This window comes from Pseudoliparis swirei, chromosome 3, assembly GCF_029220125.1.
Source record: "Pseudoliparis swirei isolate HS2019 ecotype Mariana Trench chromosome 3, NWPU_hadal_v1, whole genome shotgun sequence".
Classification (NCBI taxonomy): domain Eukaryota; kingdom Metazoa; phylum Chordata; class Actinopteri; order Perciformes; family Liparidae; genus Pseudoliparis; species Pseudoliparis swirei.
In genome coordinates this window covers 3,179,372-3,195,426 of record NC_079390.1, presented here as the reverse complement: position 1 = coordinate 3,195,426, position 16,055 = coordinate 3,179,372, and the positions used below count along the sequence as shown (strand labels likewise).

The following is a 16,055-nucleotide window of genomic DNA, read 5'->3' as shown; positions in this document are numbered from 1 at the left end:
AAAAAAGAAGGTGACAAACATTGAAAAAAATGACAAAAAGAAAAACTTAAATAAATAGAAAAGAATAATGACATTTTTTAAAATACAAATAAAGAAAACAGACAAGTACAAAATATATAGTATTAATAACATTTGGTATTATTAATGTAACACCAGGAAATGCTCCAGACAAACACTGAATAGTTCTGGAAACTGATGTTTTCTTCAATAATTTGCAAATGTGCTTCAACAACTTCATGTTTTTTTATTATTTCTAATTCTCACGAGAAAGAGATCAAACAAAAGGATCTCGTGCCGTTCGCATCGCGTCACCTTGTGGAGGCACGACACGATGGCCTTTGGTGACCTCCTGGAGCAGGTGGGGGGCAACGGACGCTTCCAGGTCCTGCACGTGACCCTCCTCTGCATCCCGGTCGTGATGCTGGCGAGTCACAACCTGCTGCAGAACTTCGTGGCGGCCGTGCCTCACCACTACTGCAGCGCGCACGCTAACTCCTCTCGGCCCCATCTGAGCGCCGAGGAAACGCTGCTGGTGTCGGTGCCGCTGGACCCGAAGGGGAAGCCCGAGAGGTGCCGGCGTTACGCGGCTCCGCAGTGGGACCTCCTGACTACGAACGGGACCCCCGTCACCGAGGATACTTTGGACGTCGACCTGCAGGGATGCGCAGACGGATGGTCCTACAACATGACGGACATGAGCTCCACCATCATATCTGAGGTAGGAACATATTTATTCTTTTTCCAACACGTGTATATGTTTGTTCTGTCATGCTGGTGTTAAAATTGTGTTAAATGTTTTTTTCCAGTGGGATTTGGTGTGTGATCAGCGCTCTTTGAAGCAAATGGGACAAACGGTCTACATGGGGGGGGTGCTGGTTGGAGCTCTCGTCTTCGGAGGTCTGTCAGACAGGTAACTCTAATCGTGTCAATACTCCATGTACAGTTTAAAAATAAATTAATCAACTAAACAACTAATTTCTTTATCGTCCAGTATTGCTCGACATTTATATTTTTGTACTCAATATTTTAAATGTTCTTAAAAATGTAAAGTAGGCATCAATTAGACATTTACAGAAGTCTTTCACTGAAATAAATAAAATAAATAAAATAAATAAAATGAATAAAATAAATAAAATAAATAAAATAAATAAAATAAATAAAATAAATAAAATAAATAAAATAAATAAAATAAATAAAATAAATAAATAAAATAAATAAAATAAATAAAATAAATAACATTTAAAAATGACGACATGTGACATTGCATGTGCAGATTTTTCGATGGCGCTGGTTTTAGTTCTATATTTAGAGCAAGACATGTAAAACATTGTATAAACGACCAAAAAGAGACGTAATGGGAAAAAAAGCTAAAAGAAAACAATGTATAACTAGGGAGTGATCTATTCTCTAATGTACATTCATTGAGTTATGGAAATAAGATGAGCTCTATGAGGTGTTACTTATGTAACACATGTTTTCCAACCAGCCAAAAACTGTTCCAGCTTGCAGTTAACAGACGCCGTTATCTTCTCCATGTTGAGGAGGACTTTCTCGTGTTATTTTAGTTTTTCAAGCCATACGATGTGATACAAACATGATCTGACTCTTTGCCCGTCTGCTGTGGTTTCCAGATACGGCCGCCGCATCCTCCTGCTCATATCCAACCTGCTGATGGCGGTGTCCGGAACGTGTGTTGCCTTCTCCACCTCCTTCCCCCTCTTCTGCCTGTTCCGCTTCGGTTGCGGCATGGCTCTGTCGGGCCTGGGCCTCAACACCTTCTCGCTCAGTGAGATATCCGAACGCGCTCGCTAGCTGGCTTAGAGCACAATCGGGGGCGGAGAAAGGATCAGATCGTACACCGATGATACCAGGCTATTTCTACAACGTTCTATTTAATATCTCTACTTCTGTCATTCCATTCATTTCAAGTTCTGGAGTGGATCCCGACTCGCCTGCGCACCGTGGTGGGGGCGATCACGGGCTACAGTTACACGCTGGGTCAGCTTCTCCTGGCACTCATAGCCTACTATGTGCGCGACTGGAGGTGGTTAACCCTGGCGGTGTCTTGCCCCTTCTACGTCTTCTTCCTCATTGCATGGTGAGACGACGCCCAGTAGACCTGACGTAGACGAAATAAAACCAAAGGTTGCAAACTGAGAATTACTGATTAACGTAAAAAAAAAAAAAAAGTTGCAAAGATGTAGGCCATCGGAGATATAATTATGTTTGCATTCATTGGATGTCTCCAACAGGTGGTTTCATGAATCTTCCAGATGGCTTGCTCTGACCCATAAGCCAGAGCAAGCCATCAAGAACCTGAAAAGCGTTGCGAGATTTAACGGACGGCATGAAGAGGCTGAGAAAATCAACGTTGATGTAAGAGAGCGCGGTGGTGCACAGTCTGTGTGTATAACTGTGTATAAAAACACAAAATAAACACTCTCCTCTTTACGCATATAGATGCTGCAGGAGTCCATGAAGAAAGAGATCTCCTGTGTGAAGGGCTCCTACTCTTTTCTGGATCTGTTCCGCACCCCCACGATGAGAAAAATGACCATCTACCTCAGTGCCGTCTGGTACGCGTTGAAGAAAGAAAAAACTTGTTATGCACCATCTATGACATTGTAATAACACTGTGCATGCTGGTTCCCCCCCCACCCCTCCCCCGCCCTATTTGACTAATCTAGGTTATCAACCAGCTTTGCTTACTACGGTCTTTCTATGGACCTGCAAAAGTTTGGGGTGGACATCTACTTAATCCAAGTAATCTTCGGAGCCGTGGACATCCCCGCTAAAGTCATCATCACTGTGTGTATGAGTTTAATCGGACGGCGACCGTCACAAAGCGGCGCTCTCATCGTTGCTGGAATCACTATTCTGATCAACCTTATGGTGCCTAATGGTATGTGAGGACGTATGTGCACAGGAGTTAAATATTATATTCTCCAGAGACCCAGAGAGTGATGGATGTGTTTCACTCCAGATAAACAGATGGCTCGCACCTGTCTGGCCGTGTTAGGTAAAGGATGTCTCGCCGCCTCCTTCAACTGCTGCTACCTTTACTCTGGAGAACTCTACCCCACCATCATGCGGTAAGGCATATTTGGCAAAAGATACGCGTCAATCAGTTCATATTTTTAAGTATCAAAATGGAATAAATGTGCATTTATATTATTTTCTTGCAAAGGGTATTATTTTTGGGTATTAATTGTATTTTCCGCTAATCTTCGCGGGGTCCACACAAAGAACAACATGTATAAACTAGAACGGGCACTCGGTAGAGCGCATACCTTCGCCACAGCCACTGTTTTGGTACCTTTTCATGACCTTGACCTTTGACCCGATCGATCCCAAAATCTAATCAAATGGTCCCCGGATAATAACCAATCATCCCACCAAATGTCATGCGATTCGGTTTAATACTTTTTGAGTTATGCGAATAACACACACACACACATACAAATGAATAAAGGAATACACAGCAATCAAAACATAACCTTCCGCAGAATGCAAAGGTAAAAACATGATGTGAAACAAACAGTTAACCTCTTAAGCCCCAACGCACCCAATTGGGTGCATTTTTGATATTGTGTTTTAAACTGTCTATACCATTATAATAAACATGAGCAAATATATTGATGTTGTACATCACATTAAAGAAGACAACTTGGGTTAAAAGTATCAGTGAGCCATTTCAACACAACACAAACACCAACTGAAATAAAAGTACAAATATCTTAATCATAATTGTGGCAGTAGTCGGCCCACTCAAAACGTTTCCGGAACTAGCGACATGTAGCTTTGTGCTATCGTAAAAAAAAACATTAGAAAGCAAGAGGACTTCACACAGATTCTAAATATCTTTACAGAATCCTTCTGCACCAAAGTATCACGGAGATATAAGCCAAAGAACACAGAAATATTAGTCCCTTCATAGCTTTACATTCAGCAAATTCAACGTACTTTTGTTCTTGAGAAGAAGAAAAAATGATTTCCCCCCATGAATTGCAGCTGGCATGGCTTCCGTGTGTGTATGTCCCTTTAAAAAACAGACGGACGATTGGGGAAGTGTCATAGTCAGCTTTCTGTCTCCTATTGGCTCACAGTGCTGTCAATCTTGTCTTTCTTGGTTCCAATCGATTCTATTGGCTCTAAGGATTCCAATGACGTGTTGTTTTTTAAAATCCACCCTTCCCCGGCAGAGATATCTGCGCCGCGCAACAGCTGCTCTGTGACAGATCCAAAAACCGGCTTTACGCGCAGCACACACGCGCACAGCACCACTTTGTTTCATCGTTTTTTTATCTTTGGTTTACTGTTTTAAAGCGACAGAATGATGTATTTGGATGTATTAAACACCTAAAGTAAAAGTGAAAAAAAAAAAATGGTTTGGTACATGAGAAAAGTCAAATGGCACAGATGGTGCTCCAATGTGGCCAAATGCACATTTTAGAGACCTCGCCTAAATTCTCTTTCCTAAAAAGTCTCCAACTATTGTTCTGCTTTATGTTTTCTGAGTGAAACTTGGCAGAGAGTCTGTCCACAAGTTGTATTATTATCTGGGTGATTTTAGGCCTTTGCTGTGCATCCATCCAGGAGATATTCATCCTGAAAGTGCTTTTTTTTCTAATCGAACCTGAAACTTCTATTTTCAAAGAAGTTTCATCTTTATTTGCTCTTAACCAGTAACATATATACTAATATTTACACATCTGAACAAAAGCTCACATGTGTTGCCTTTATTATAACACCAACATTATTCAAATAGCTTTTGTGGTTGCAGAGCTATAAACTCTTATTAGTTTGGGCATGTCATTTCGAGCAGAAACCTCAACAATCGGGTGGGGCTAAGGAGGATTATTAGGAGTGCTAATCTTTACCAGTTTGGTTAGACAGTAACTTAAAAAAAAAAATTCATATTGAAGTGTAGCTGCACTATTTTGCTTCATCACCAGCACCGATTTAAAGGGACAGTGCCGTATTCTTCTGTTCTTTCCCCCTCTCAGTCAGAACGGGATGGGCTGGGTGTCCATGACGGCCCGCGTGGGGGCCATGGTGGCCCCCATGGTGCTCCTCACGGCCGACGCCGTACCCTGGCTACCGGGTTTAATCTACGGAGGAGCTCCGATTCTCAGCGGAGTGGCCGCCATCTTTCTTCCGGAAACACTCGGCTCGCCACTTCCCGACACGATACAGGACGTCGAGAACAGGTGACGCCGGGAAGACGCCGGGATCCGTTCATTTTCTTAAAATCGAAAAATAACTTTGCCAAACAGTCCGCACGAGGGCTTTACACTGTTAAAAGAGAACGGTTGGTAACACACACATTAATTAAGCGTTCTCAAATTAAGTAAAGAAGATAGATTAAAACAATTACTTTTAGTCAGATGTATGTAGACATTATATATTTTTTTCAAATTAACGGTTTGCATGACTTCAATTTAAAATGAAGGCTACTAAACTTTAAGTTTCCTGTTTTTCCAACTCAATTATTTCCTTGATCCAAAGTAAAATACTGCTCCTTTATATAGTTTTTGGAAAAGCTATTTTTTTAGAAACCGTAGTATGACATTTGAGTTTGTTCAATCTAAATAAAATACCTTTCACCACATTACAATTTTATTTATTTTGATGTATTATGTCTTATAAACTTTCTTATATAAATGTAAAATAAATACACTATATAAATTTAAAAACATTTATATAACATGAAATTAGATTGACTTCACTAAAGCAGAAATCTGATTGAGACTCATTTAAAAATCCACGTTACTTCAACTACGACAGTGAAACTCAGGGAAAAAGATGTAACTGTTTGCATTCTCTATATTTTCTTTAACAGAGGATCTGGGAAAATCTCCAAAAAGCCTCCAGAGGAAATAATAATCCTGCAGGACAACCAGGAGAACCTCTTGAAGCCGGCCGCCTGAGGGCCACTGAGGGCCCCTGATGGTGTAATCAGAGTATATGGGTACCGCTGAGTTGGGCCCGGCGCGTTAATCTGCCCATCTGAGCATAATGGGTTCATTGTGTGGTTTTTGTGTTGGACGATTGGAGTTGCAATGTTATTATTTTTTTGTGGACAAGTCAATACAGTGGAATTAAAAGGCTGCAAACAAACAGAGCTTTGTTTATTTGTGAGGGTAGCGGTGTGGTTTTAATATCCGAGGGTTTATTTACAAGCCGTCTTCAGGTCATACATGTTGCGCTTCCACTGGTATGTTTATCCCGTGTTCCGTTAACATAAATGTTTGTTCGCGGAGAGTTCCACTATGTTCTCTGCAAAAATTTAAATATTTGTGTTACTTTTTTATTTTTTTAATTTGTATATCTCTGGAAGACCTCGTACACGGGCTCTGTTGCCATGGAGACCATTTCAGAAGCTTTGTAATCCATCCCGGAACTACAGGATTTTTTTTTACAGACTTTATTGAACTAACAAATTTAACAAAATAAAAGTCTTCTGTTCAAAGCGAACAAAATTGTTAAAGTCCTTCTAGCTGTTATCTCAAATCAACCCAGCGCAAGATGTATCCCATGATGCATTGGGTATATATGTATATATATATACATATACATATATATCTATATATATTTATATATATATTTATATATATGTATATGTATTTATATATATATATATAAATCGATATAGATATATAGGTTTGTTTTTGTTTCAAAATAACATATTATCTGTATTTATTTTTTGATTTTGTAATTCAAATTAGTTATATAGATGTACAAACAATTAGTCATACCATTATTTCAATAGATAAAGGAAGAAAATATACATCACACATTGTAATATAAATATAATCAAAAAAATGTGCTAATAAAAAAATAGAAACAAACTAAATGAATGTTGGTCCCTGAATGAATAATTCTGGTCTCGTATGGACCTGCGTCGTTAAAGCAGTTTGTGATGTGGCCTTCACTGCCAGTCCAGACCTGAAGTGCTTTTAGGAACAGCACGGCTGTCTTTTTTTAGAGAAAAAGCACATTTTGAATCAATATAATGTTTCTAAAATGTGTTCAGAGGCCTAGAAGAGCAAATAGCATGAGCCAAAACTCTGTTTACTATTGCCTTTGATTTGAATAAATATCTATTAGAGTAAACATATTTTGTATTCTAGTTTTTCTTTTGCATTTGTGGTTATTTAACTATATTTAGACCTTAAAGTGACATCACTCTTGCATACATATTATAACAGCCCAGTTTGTTCTGAGAAGAGATGTAAACAAATATTTCTGAAGCTCTACATGCATTATTATCCAATTAGACTCGGCGGATTAAAATTGTTAAAAAATAATGAGCTAAGTGGCTGAGAGGGTTTTAAAAATCAACACTGACGTATTTATGTTTGTCCAGAGAACTCAAGAACTCAGCTTCATTTGTTATTATAATTGTTGAGTCAGATAAATATATACTGGCACACGTCAAAGATGAACCTGCATGACCAGGACAAGTACACACGTACAGAATAAAACAGCGCCACCGCATGGCAGAAATAAATACAACAGCTGCCTCTGTCCTTCAATCAGTAAACTGACGTCACATCATTGTTTTTCTATAGAAAGCATGTAGAAGATAAAGTATTATCAGTGTTCATTTTACTTTTTATTTAACTTCTTGACAACCTAATATCCCCCACTCTTTAAATAATTTAAATATGTCATATTTTGAGAGTAAAGATCATCTCTGAATCATGTTGGTGAACAATTAACTTCATTTCTGAAAGACAACATATTTTAGTTTTGAACATCGTCATTCCTTTGATAAGTAAAGATGACATTAGATCAGAGTTTGCAAAACTATTCCACAAAATAAGTCACTTTATACTCTGTATTTAGCAGAGCTTTGTCTGGAGCTTCTCCCCACCCTCTCTACTGCAGAGACATTTCATTTGTTTGATTGTGAAATGCAAAATTAAGTTTTATACGCTTGAAATTTACAGCAGTCGATAAGATCCTGGTCGTCAGATTAAGATTAAATGGCGTTAAATAAAATAAGAAACAATAAAACACACTAAAATCTAATGGTGAACATACAGTTTGTCTTTATAGGATGCCATTAAGTCACAACACCGTGTGACACTGGGAGGATTTGGAGGGACGCGCGTTGTATATCGGCTCTCCAACATTTACAAGATAAATTTATGTTCAGCCGGCTCTGCCAAATGATTCCCAAAACCACCACAGATATGATCTATGAAGTGGGTTTCTATTAAAAGAGGAAATATGATTGGATAGAATAAAGAATACAACTCTCCCCTGGCAGGTCATAAAGTGTGTGATGTATTAATATTGTTGTTCTGGCTCCATCTAGTGGTGAATATATGCTACTGCAGAAAAACAATTGATATTCTACAGAAAGAATGAAGAATCTCGATATATAATAAATATAAATGCTAATATATGACATGAAATCGGCAACTGAAATTCTTACATAATTAAGATGTATATATTAGAACTTCTTACTCAATTTGTTGGCCGATTGTCAATCGATCATATAAGATATCATTTTAAATATGCATTCTTCCATACTGTAATGAACAATAATTCTTTAAAGATTGTCCTGAATATTTATATTAATCTCAGGAGGTGATTTTATGCTGTATAAATAATCACAATTTAAATGTATCAGGAAAATAATGTATTAATAACGTTGATAGTGAGTCAACGTGTTTCTTCGAAGTTTTAACTTTTTTCTTTAAAATAGTTATATGATGTCACAATTCTTATTTCACACGTGTGTTTTTACGAGTGTACGAACTTTGACTTCAGAGATCACGACTACGACGTGAAACAGTTTTGATATAATCTACAACATGAAACTTATAATGTTAAAATATGATCCTGAGTGTCTCCTCCTGAGACGCACACTGTGCATTGTAATGCACGACACCAGAAGTCAACACAAAAGATAAAAAAGCCTTCTACACAAATAACTACATCGTAAAAATGATATGAATAAAGATTTATTTTCTCATATGAACAGGTGGATTCATTTTTCATTTTATTTTACAATCTATGACAATCTCACATTTTTTTTTTTCATTTCTTTTTTCTCGAGCATATTTCAGGAATGACATGTGGGTGGGCGGGGGGGGGGGGTCTTTTTTATTGCTGAATGTTAAATAAAAATACAACTTTCACTGATTGGAGAAAAAGAAAAAGAAATCTCTGCTGCTGCTTTAAAAAAAAAAATGTATTTATACCATGCACCCATCACACCGTGACCACGAGGACATGCAGAGGAGAGGTGTTCAAACATTTCAAGCGAGGGAGGGGGGGGGGGGGTCTTAAAATCAAACAGAAAGAGACCTGCTAGCATCTCATTTTTCGGTGAGAGGAATGGAAAAGTGACGGGAGCAGAGGACTTTGTTTTTCTTCAGACGTACAAAGTTAGACCCCAAGAGGTGAGAAACTCATGGAAATATCTGCAAGTGAGGCGTGACCCGAAGACCTTTCTATAACAATAGAATTGCACATCTATTTTGTTGTTGTTGTTGTTGAATTTTGAAACCAATAGAAATCTGATAATTCCACATCGAAGCGATGAAGCTGTTCCTCTCACTTCGAATGGATTCTTTGAATTTCCCTTTTTTAAATATTCACTTTTCCTTCAGTGGAGCACAGGGAGGGGGCGGGGGGCTGACATGTTTATTTTTTCTAAATCATCGTTTTTACGGATTAAAATGTAAAACAAAAATGACAAAGTAGTACACGGTACTACTGGAGGAGACGCTTTCTGGATGCTATTTCGACGTTACGAGGAAGTGTGAGCGTGTAAAGTGAAGCGGTCTGAAACCAAGTGGTGAAACAAGTCGTGGACACAGTCGTTTAGTGTGTGTGTGTGTGTGTGGGGGGTATGTGACGACTTTAAAGATAGCTGCGTCATGGCTTTTAAAAACTAAACTAATGTAAATGTGCATTTATATCACGTTATTTTTCATTCTACACTAACAGGCGTCACGTCGTTTTTTTCTTCTTCACACAACACACTGCAGTCACCTCTTAGAAAATGATCAGCAAAATAGAAAGTTTGCATATTTTTTTTTTTTTTGCATCGTATGATCCTCCGACATTTTCACAGCTACTTTTCGTTTCGCTTTCCTTCCTCTCTGTATGGGAATGTTCAGGGCGGGGGGAGTGGAATAGGCTGTCTCTTAACACGTGGACCGTCGTCTTGGTTCAACCTTATGTTGAGGAAGAGGGTGTGAACAGGGGGGTTTTAAGGTGGCGGCTAGGGAAGGGGGCGGGGCATGTGGAAATCCTGAGACACCGTGTGGCCTTTAACACGAGCCACAAAAAACAGAATGGACACGAGAGGAACGGCGAGGCATCGGGAAGATAAGGGGGCTGAGGAGTTGGATGAAAAACAAAGGCAACTTTTTCTGTTTTGCCGGGGGGGGGGGGGGGGGGGTCACCCCGTCCTCATAACAGACTAACGTGAGGGAAAATAACTTGCTGTGGACTTATAGCTGTGTTCACACCAGAAGCGTTGCGATTTGTTTGCGCGAGTTGATCCCATGAGCAAAGTCAACGTACAGACGCGAATGGGGCGGCACGAAAAACTTCTCCTCGAGTTGAAATATTTCAACTTTGGCGAAGAAATTGCCCGACGGCGAGTTGCGAAAGCCAATTGGCGTCGAGCTGCTCCACCATCGGTTAATTTAACGGAGCTGGAAGAGGAAGTTATTCAGACGTGGTCTGTGAAAGTCACCGAGCTGAGTGAGGCTACGGGTGATGTCATGTATAAATATATTTAAATATATATTATATTGATGTTATGAACCCAAACACGAGGGCGTTAGATGTTCTGACATTTGTAAGATGTCATCAGCAAGTTTAAAGCAGAACTAGTGGTTAATTATTCCGTGGTGGATGAAGGAAAGTATAACTGTTTCCACGGAGTAAAGCCACAGAGATAAGCCCCGCCCCCTCTAAGGCGCGAGTGACGCGAAAAGCCACGAATAGTCAAGCGAGGAAACTCACGCGAGTAAACTTGTGGTGTGAACGCAGCATTACGGGCAAAAATAGCTTCAAACACATCGAGGAAATGAGCTGCGTAACGCACAACCCGTCCGCCCACCTACATTGTGGGCTCACCGTGGGGTCACCGTGGGGTCACCGCGTTCTGGTAAAGCACTGATCAGTGAACTTCTGCCACACTGTGAGACACCAGTAGACCCACATGCCTGATGTCACCACGACAAACAATGAAGTTCATCTAACGATCACAAACACATGTAAGCAAACTGACACACACACACACACTGTCGCACACACACACACTCTCTCTGTAGAGAGCAAACAAAGGACCTACATTGTATTTATCAGATCCCCAAGTCGTAAAACCCTACAGGCAAAATCATATTAATGTAAACATACACTTTATGTTGAAGTGGTTTATATTGTGTGACATGGAAGGGGTTATGTTCCAGTTGGGCGAGACTCCTTAAAGAATGCAACTTGGAAAGAAAGTAAAAACAGGAAACCAGAGAGGAGGAAAAAAAACATAAAACGTGTATAAAAAATGAGGCGTCCATATAAGAAAGGCTACAAAAACCTCCACTGGCCCTCTGGCATCGGCATACAGCAAAAGGCACCACAATATTACTCTATTTTTTTTTTTTTATAACGTTGTGAAAAAAACTGGCACGTCTTTTTATGCTGTAAATCAAAAAATGTACATATAAATAGAGTTTTCCCTATAAAAAAGTCTTCGCTGTTAACTAGTAGACAACATTTTGCTAAAATGAAAATAAATATTTCATTTGTTTAGAATATCTGTCAGTTATATAAAATAAAAATATTTCTTATAGATGCAGGTCTATACTATATTGATTTTTTTCGTTGGTTCATTTTTTTTCACTCTTTAGTGGGGTGCGTCGTCCGGTTTGGAGCGTGAGTGCGTAAGTCTCGTGTGCATGTTTCCGTGCGCACTGGGTCGCCCCGACGAGTGAGAAGTCCGACTGTCCACCGGCCTGTAGATGGTGGAGGGCTCGGCGTTCATGTTCTGCATACTGAGGAAGGGCGTGTTCTCACCGTCCTCCTCCGACTCGCTATCCGTTAGGCAGCTCCGAGACCCGTAGTCCCGGGACGCCTCGTAACCACGCGGGGCCACGTAGCCGTTCAGCCGGGACCTCCGCCAGCGCCGGCTACCGGTTCCGCCGGACCCGCTTCTCTTTGGTTGCTCCCGAGAGGAGAGGTACTCCTGGGTGGTCTCATAGTCTTCTTCTTTCGCCAGCCGGTAGGGGCTGGAGGGCAGGCTGCCCCTGCTGTCGTTTAGATAGGTGCGGCGCTGCTGCCGGTACGGCTCCTGGCACTGGGCGTCGTGTAGCGGCACCTGGTAGCGGCGCAGCAGCGGCTGGTCGTCCTCGAGAGGGTAAGGGTTGTGGACGGCGGGAGGGAGGGACATGGCGTGGCTGGCAATAGGGGATGTGATCTGGAAGGTAGGCACCTGCGAGGGCAATGAGTAATGGAAATCCACCGGGGAGAGACGGGCCGGTGTCGTCAGGGCCGACACGTACCTGCAGTGAATCATAGGAGAGTAAATAGTTAATAGTATACATTAAGTGCTAAGCTACTAGCAAGCTGTACATGGGCAGTCACATATTAAAAGGAAAAAGGTATTGTCCATACAAAGATTTAACTTGGATTCGCTTTTTTGCTGAAATGCCGTCAGGTAGTTTTCACACTGGGCAGATTGACGCTACTTTAAAAATAAATAATCCTAACCATTGAAATACTTATGAGTGAAATGATGAGAGAGAAAATTCTATTTTGTGAAGTTTTTTGGTGGAGCGGTAAAAGGTGAAAATGACTCGGGAAAAGGTGTGCTGGTAAGAATGTGGCGTCCCCCAGGGTTCTGTTCTGGATCCTCCTCTTTTGTTAATATCCTTGGGTCTTATGCAACATTAGGTGTCTATTGGTTGATGCAGATGATTTGCAAAAAGTTATTTAAAATTCTGACATGAATTGGACGTCATGGATTATCGTTAGAATAGACAGAAGTTTTCAATTACCACTTGTCTCTATCTGAGTTTCTCAAGCAGTTTAAGTCAAAGCTCAGCCTGAGGAGCAGCTGTTTTGCTCTAACAGTGGATCACCATGCATACTGTTCCAAATCCTCTTGAATATCATAACCAGATCCTTAATCTGCCTGTAATTTCCCGCTTGCGGGATCAATAAAGTATACATCTATCTATCTATCTATCTTACCCCGCACAATGAGCAGTCAGCTATGAATGGTGCCGTGACCGTGTGGCCACCGTGGCCGAATGCTGAAGTCGTTGTGGAATTTCTTGAACCCCTAAATAATCTCAGACTTTAGCTCTAAAAACTCGAGTTGCGCCGATCCAAATGTTTCAGTTCTGGTACTGATTTAGTGTTTCATTAAAAAGCTAAATGCCTCACTGTGTGGAAGTGACTGGGATCATTCTTATACGTGAAAGGCAACATTAGGCCTTGACTTAAAACATGGTTTCCTAACTATATATGTCACAAATAAATACATAGATATACATGCATGAATTGTTATTTATTAGAATAATGGCACCAAATAACAGATAAGCCCATTGTCCCATTAGATATAGATTATTTGAGTCAGCATTTCTGACTTGTCTCTCAATAAAAATGAATCTGAGACTCACTGCTTACAGGAGTCAGAGCCTCACACTCATTTGCCATGCTTTTCCATAGCTCCCCTACCTTTGACCTTTGACCTTAAACCCAAATCGCTCAGATGTGTCAAAACATCAGCGACGTACGGGTGTCATCCGTTTGGTTTCCCTACAGTTCCAATACCATAATCATGACCAACTCAACTTTCAACGCATGGAAAAAGCAACCCCCAATTATAACGTTTATTTTCGACGCTCCGCTGACGACGTGCCGTGTGACACAGCACTGCTGATTCAGCAGAAGTGCTCGCCTTGACGGGAGGAGGCGCTCGTCACCTGGCATGACTGAGGGGATGTTGATTATGCAATCTGGCTCTGCATAACAAGTCATTGGCCAAGGCTCTACTTGAGCGTATACACACTTGCTGTACGCTGACATCACGGATGCCTCGCAGCTCAAACACATAACAATGTAAGACACGCGATCCCATCTGCTTCGTTTTTGACAGTTTTTAAAGCACAGTTGCTTTACTTTGCCGGCACTGCAAAGCCCAATTTATTTCTTTAAGTTCCTGTACATATCAACTTTTTTTTCTCCTGGACAACCTGTCACATAGTCAAAGACTTAGTGGATCCATGCAGCTATAAACCTCCTTGGACCTCCTCAAGCCAATACTTTCAGTGCACTCACTCGTTAAAGCATGGTTAAAGCTCGTTAATCAACTTGATTTTGCAGCATCGTTTCATGTGTTTTAGGCTTAAGGTCGACATCTGGTCCCAAATGGGCCTCTGGCTGGCCTGAATGTTATGTACCTAAATCTGCATAGCTAATAGCAGATGATCTGAGGTCACTGATCGAGCGGATGCTTCTAAACAACACACTATTGTTCTTAATGACTGGAGGTTTTTTAATGCATTTGACCCAGATTTGTTCCTATTGCCGCGTTTTTTTTGCGTGCGATTGGGAAAGACGGCTTCATCCAGTCGACACAGGCTTTTTGCAATTTCACAATCAATTGTTTGCCGTGTAGCAATAGTTTAAATACGTCAAACTTCCCACTCGTCTGAGAATGTCACCACCTTTTTTTTGTTATAATCTCATGAAAGGAGATCTACTTTGCGGCTCACTCTTTTTTTTAATTAACGGTGGCCCATCTGAAATGGGTTGGTTGACGATGAGGTTTCATGATGGAAAGACATTCGGGTTAATAGTGATTCTAAAGACTTAAAACAAAGGTGGATGGGATGCCTGTGTACGAGTGATACGAGAGGAAAGGGGCGTCGTGACCTCAAACTTTTAAACACAGGGTCTTCAATTTCAGGGTCAACAAACACGGACTTCCTCTACCCAACTGAACCATCATTCCCTCACATTCAAAAGTACCCTGAGCAAAAAATACCGGGCCAACGTCTCTCTGGATGTTGTGTGGATGATCAGACATCAACTCCATAAAATGATTATAGATTATCGGGCCCAGTTGTGTCCCGTGTCCCCGATGCTCCTCCAGCTCACTGCTAATGCAGGATTACTGAGACATGTGTTGGAATTCAAAACGTAAGCGGGGAGTGTGGAGAGCGTTTTGTGGATTTGGAGGATCACTATTAAGCCCTCAGAAACATGAAGGTGCCATCTGGAACCGAACATGGTTCTTTAGAGTGATGCCATAGAAGAACAATTTCTGGTTCCACAGAGAACTTTTTAAACCAGGGATCTTTAAAGAACCATTTCCTTAAAGAGTTCTTCAAATAACATGTAAAGGTGTTTTATAGAAACTTCAAAAATTGTTCTTTAAGGCACCATTTCTGGTTCCACAGAGAACTTTTAATACCGAGGTTCTTTAAAGAACCATTTCCTTTAAGCATTCTTCAAAGAAACCTAGAATGGTGCCTCAAAGAACCTTCGAAAAATGGTTTATCAAGGCACCATTTCTGGTTCCACAAAGAACTTTTCAAACCAGGGTTCTTTAAAGAACCATTTCCTTAAAGCGTTATTCAAATAACCTATAAAGGTGTTTCATAGAACCTTCAAAAATGGTTCTTTAAGGCACCATTTCTGGTTCCACAAAGAACCGTTTAACCCTTGTGTTGCCTTCGGGTCAATTTGACCCGATTCAATGTTTCACCCTCCTGTCGCCTTCGGATCAATATGACCCGATTCAATGTTTAACCCTCTTGTTACCTTTATATTTACTAACATATTTTACCCTTGAGGTCAATATGACCCCAGCTATTAAAATCTCCAGAAAATTATTAGAATTAATATTGTTTTCCAAGTTTAAGTGTGAGGTACTTTATGTTTGTTTGTTGACTACCGAAAGAACACCGACATTAAACATTGAATCGGGTCAAAATGACCCGAAGGCAACACAAGGGTTAAACCAGGGTTCTTTAAAGAACCATTTCCTTAAAGCGTTATTCAAATAACCT

The 16,055-nt window shown here is 40.5% G+C and overlaps 2 protein-coding genes across 2 annotated transcripts in view; one reads left to right on the top strand and one right to left on the bottom strand.

Moving 5' to 3' along the window:
- Window positions 1–331: 331 nt before the first annotated feature.
- slc22a6l (solute carrier family 22 member 6, like) lies at window positions 332–6,104 on the top strand. Its single transcript, XM_056406649.1, has 10 exons — window positions 332–718; window positions 807–910; window positions 1,632–1,786; window positions 1,930–2,098; window positions 2,253–2,376; window positions 2,461–2,576; window positions 2,688–2,902; window positions 2,984–3,092; window positions 5,007–5,210; window positions 5,843–6,104. The coding sequence occupies exons 1-10, from the start codon at window positions 332–334 to the stop codon at window positions 5,928–5,930; spliced, it is 1,671 nt and encodes a 556-aa protein (XP_056262624.1). The 3' UTR covers window positions 5,931–6,104.
- A 5,773-nt stretch (window positions 6,105–11,877) lies between these two features.
- The window catches only part of LOC130188344 (pro-neuregulin-2, membrane-bound isoform-like), an 83,855-nt gene continuing 79,677 nt past the window's right edge, over window positions 11,878–16,055 (bottom strand). The window contains 1 exon segment of the mRNA XM_056406664.1: window positions 11,878–12,536. Coding sequence (XP_056262639.1) covers window positions 11,882–12,536 — 655 coding nt within the window. The 3' untranslated portion in view covers window positions 11,878–11,881.

Excerpts from the sequence above, each read along its gene's own strand:
- slc22a6l (XM_056406649.1), top strand. The coding sequence starts at position 332 with ATGGCCTTTGGTGACCTCCTGGAGCAGGTGGGGGGCAACGGACGCTTC. Across the intron at positions 1,787-1,929 it reads CCTCAACACCTTCTCGCTCA|TTCTGGAGTGGATCCCGACT; the intron begins GTGAGATATCCG and ends ATTCATTTCAAG. Across the intron at positions 2,903-2,983 it reads CAACCTTATGGTGCCTAATG|ATAAACAGATGGCTCGCACC; the intron begins GTATGTGAGGAC and ends GTTTCACTCCAG.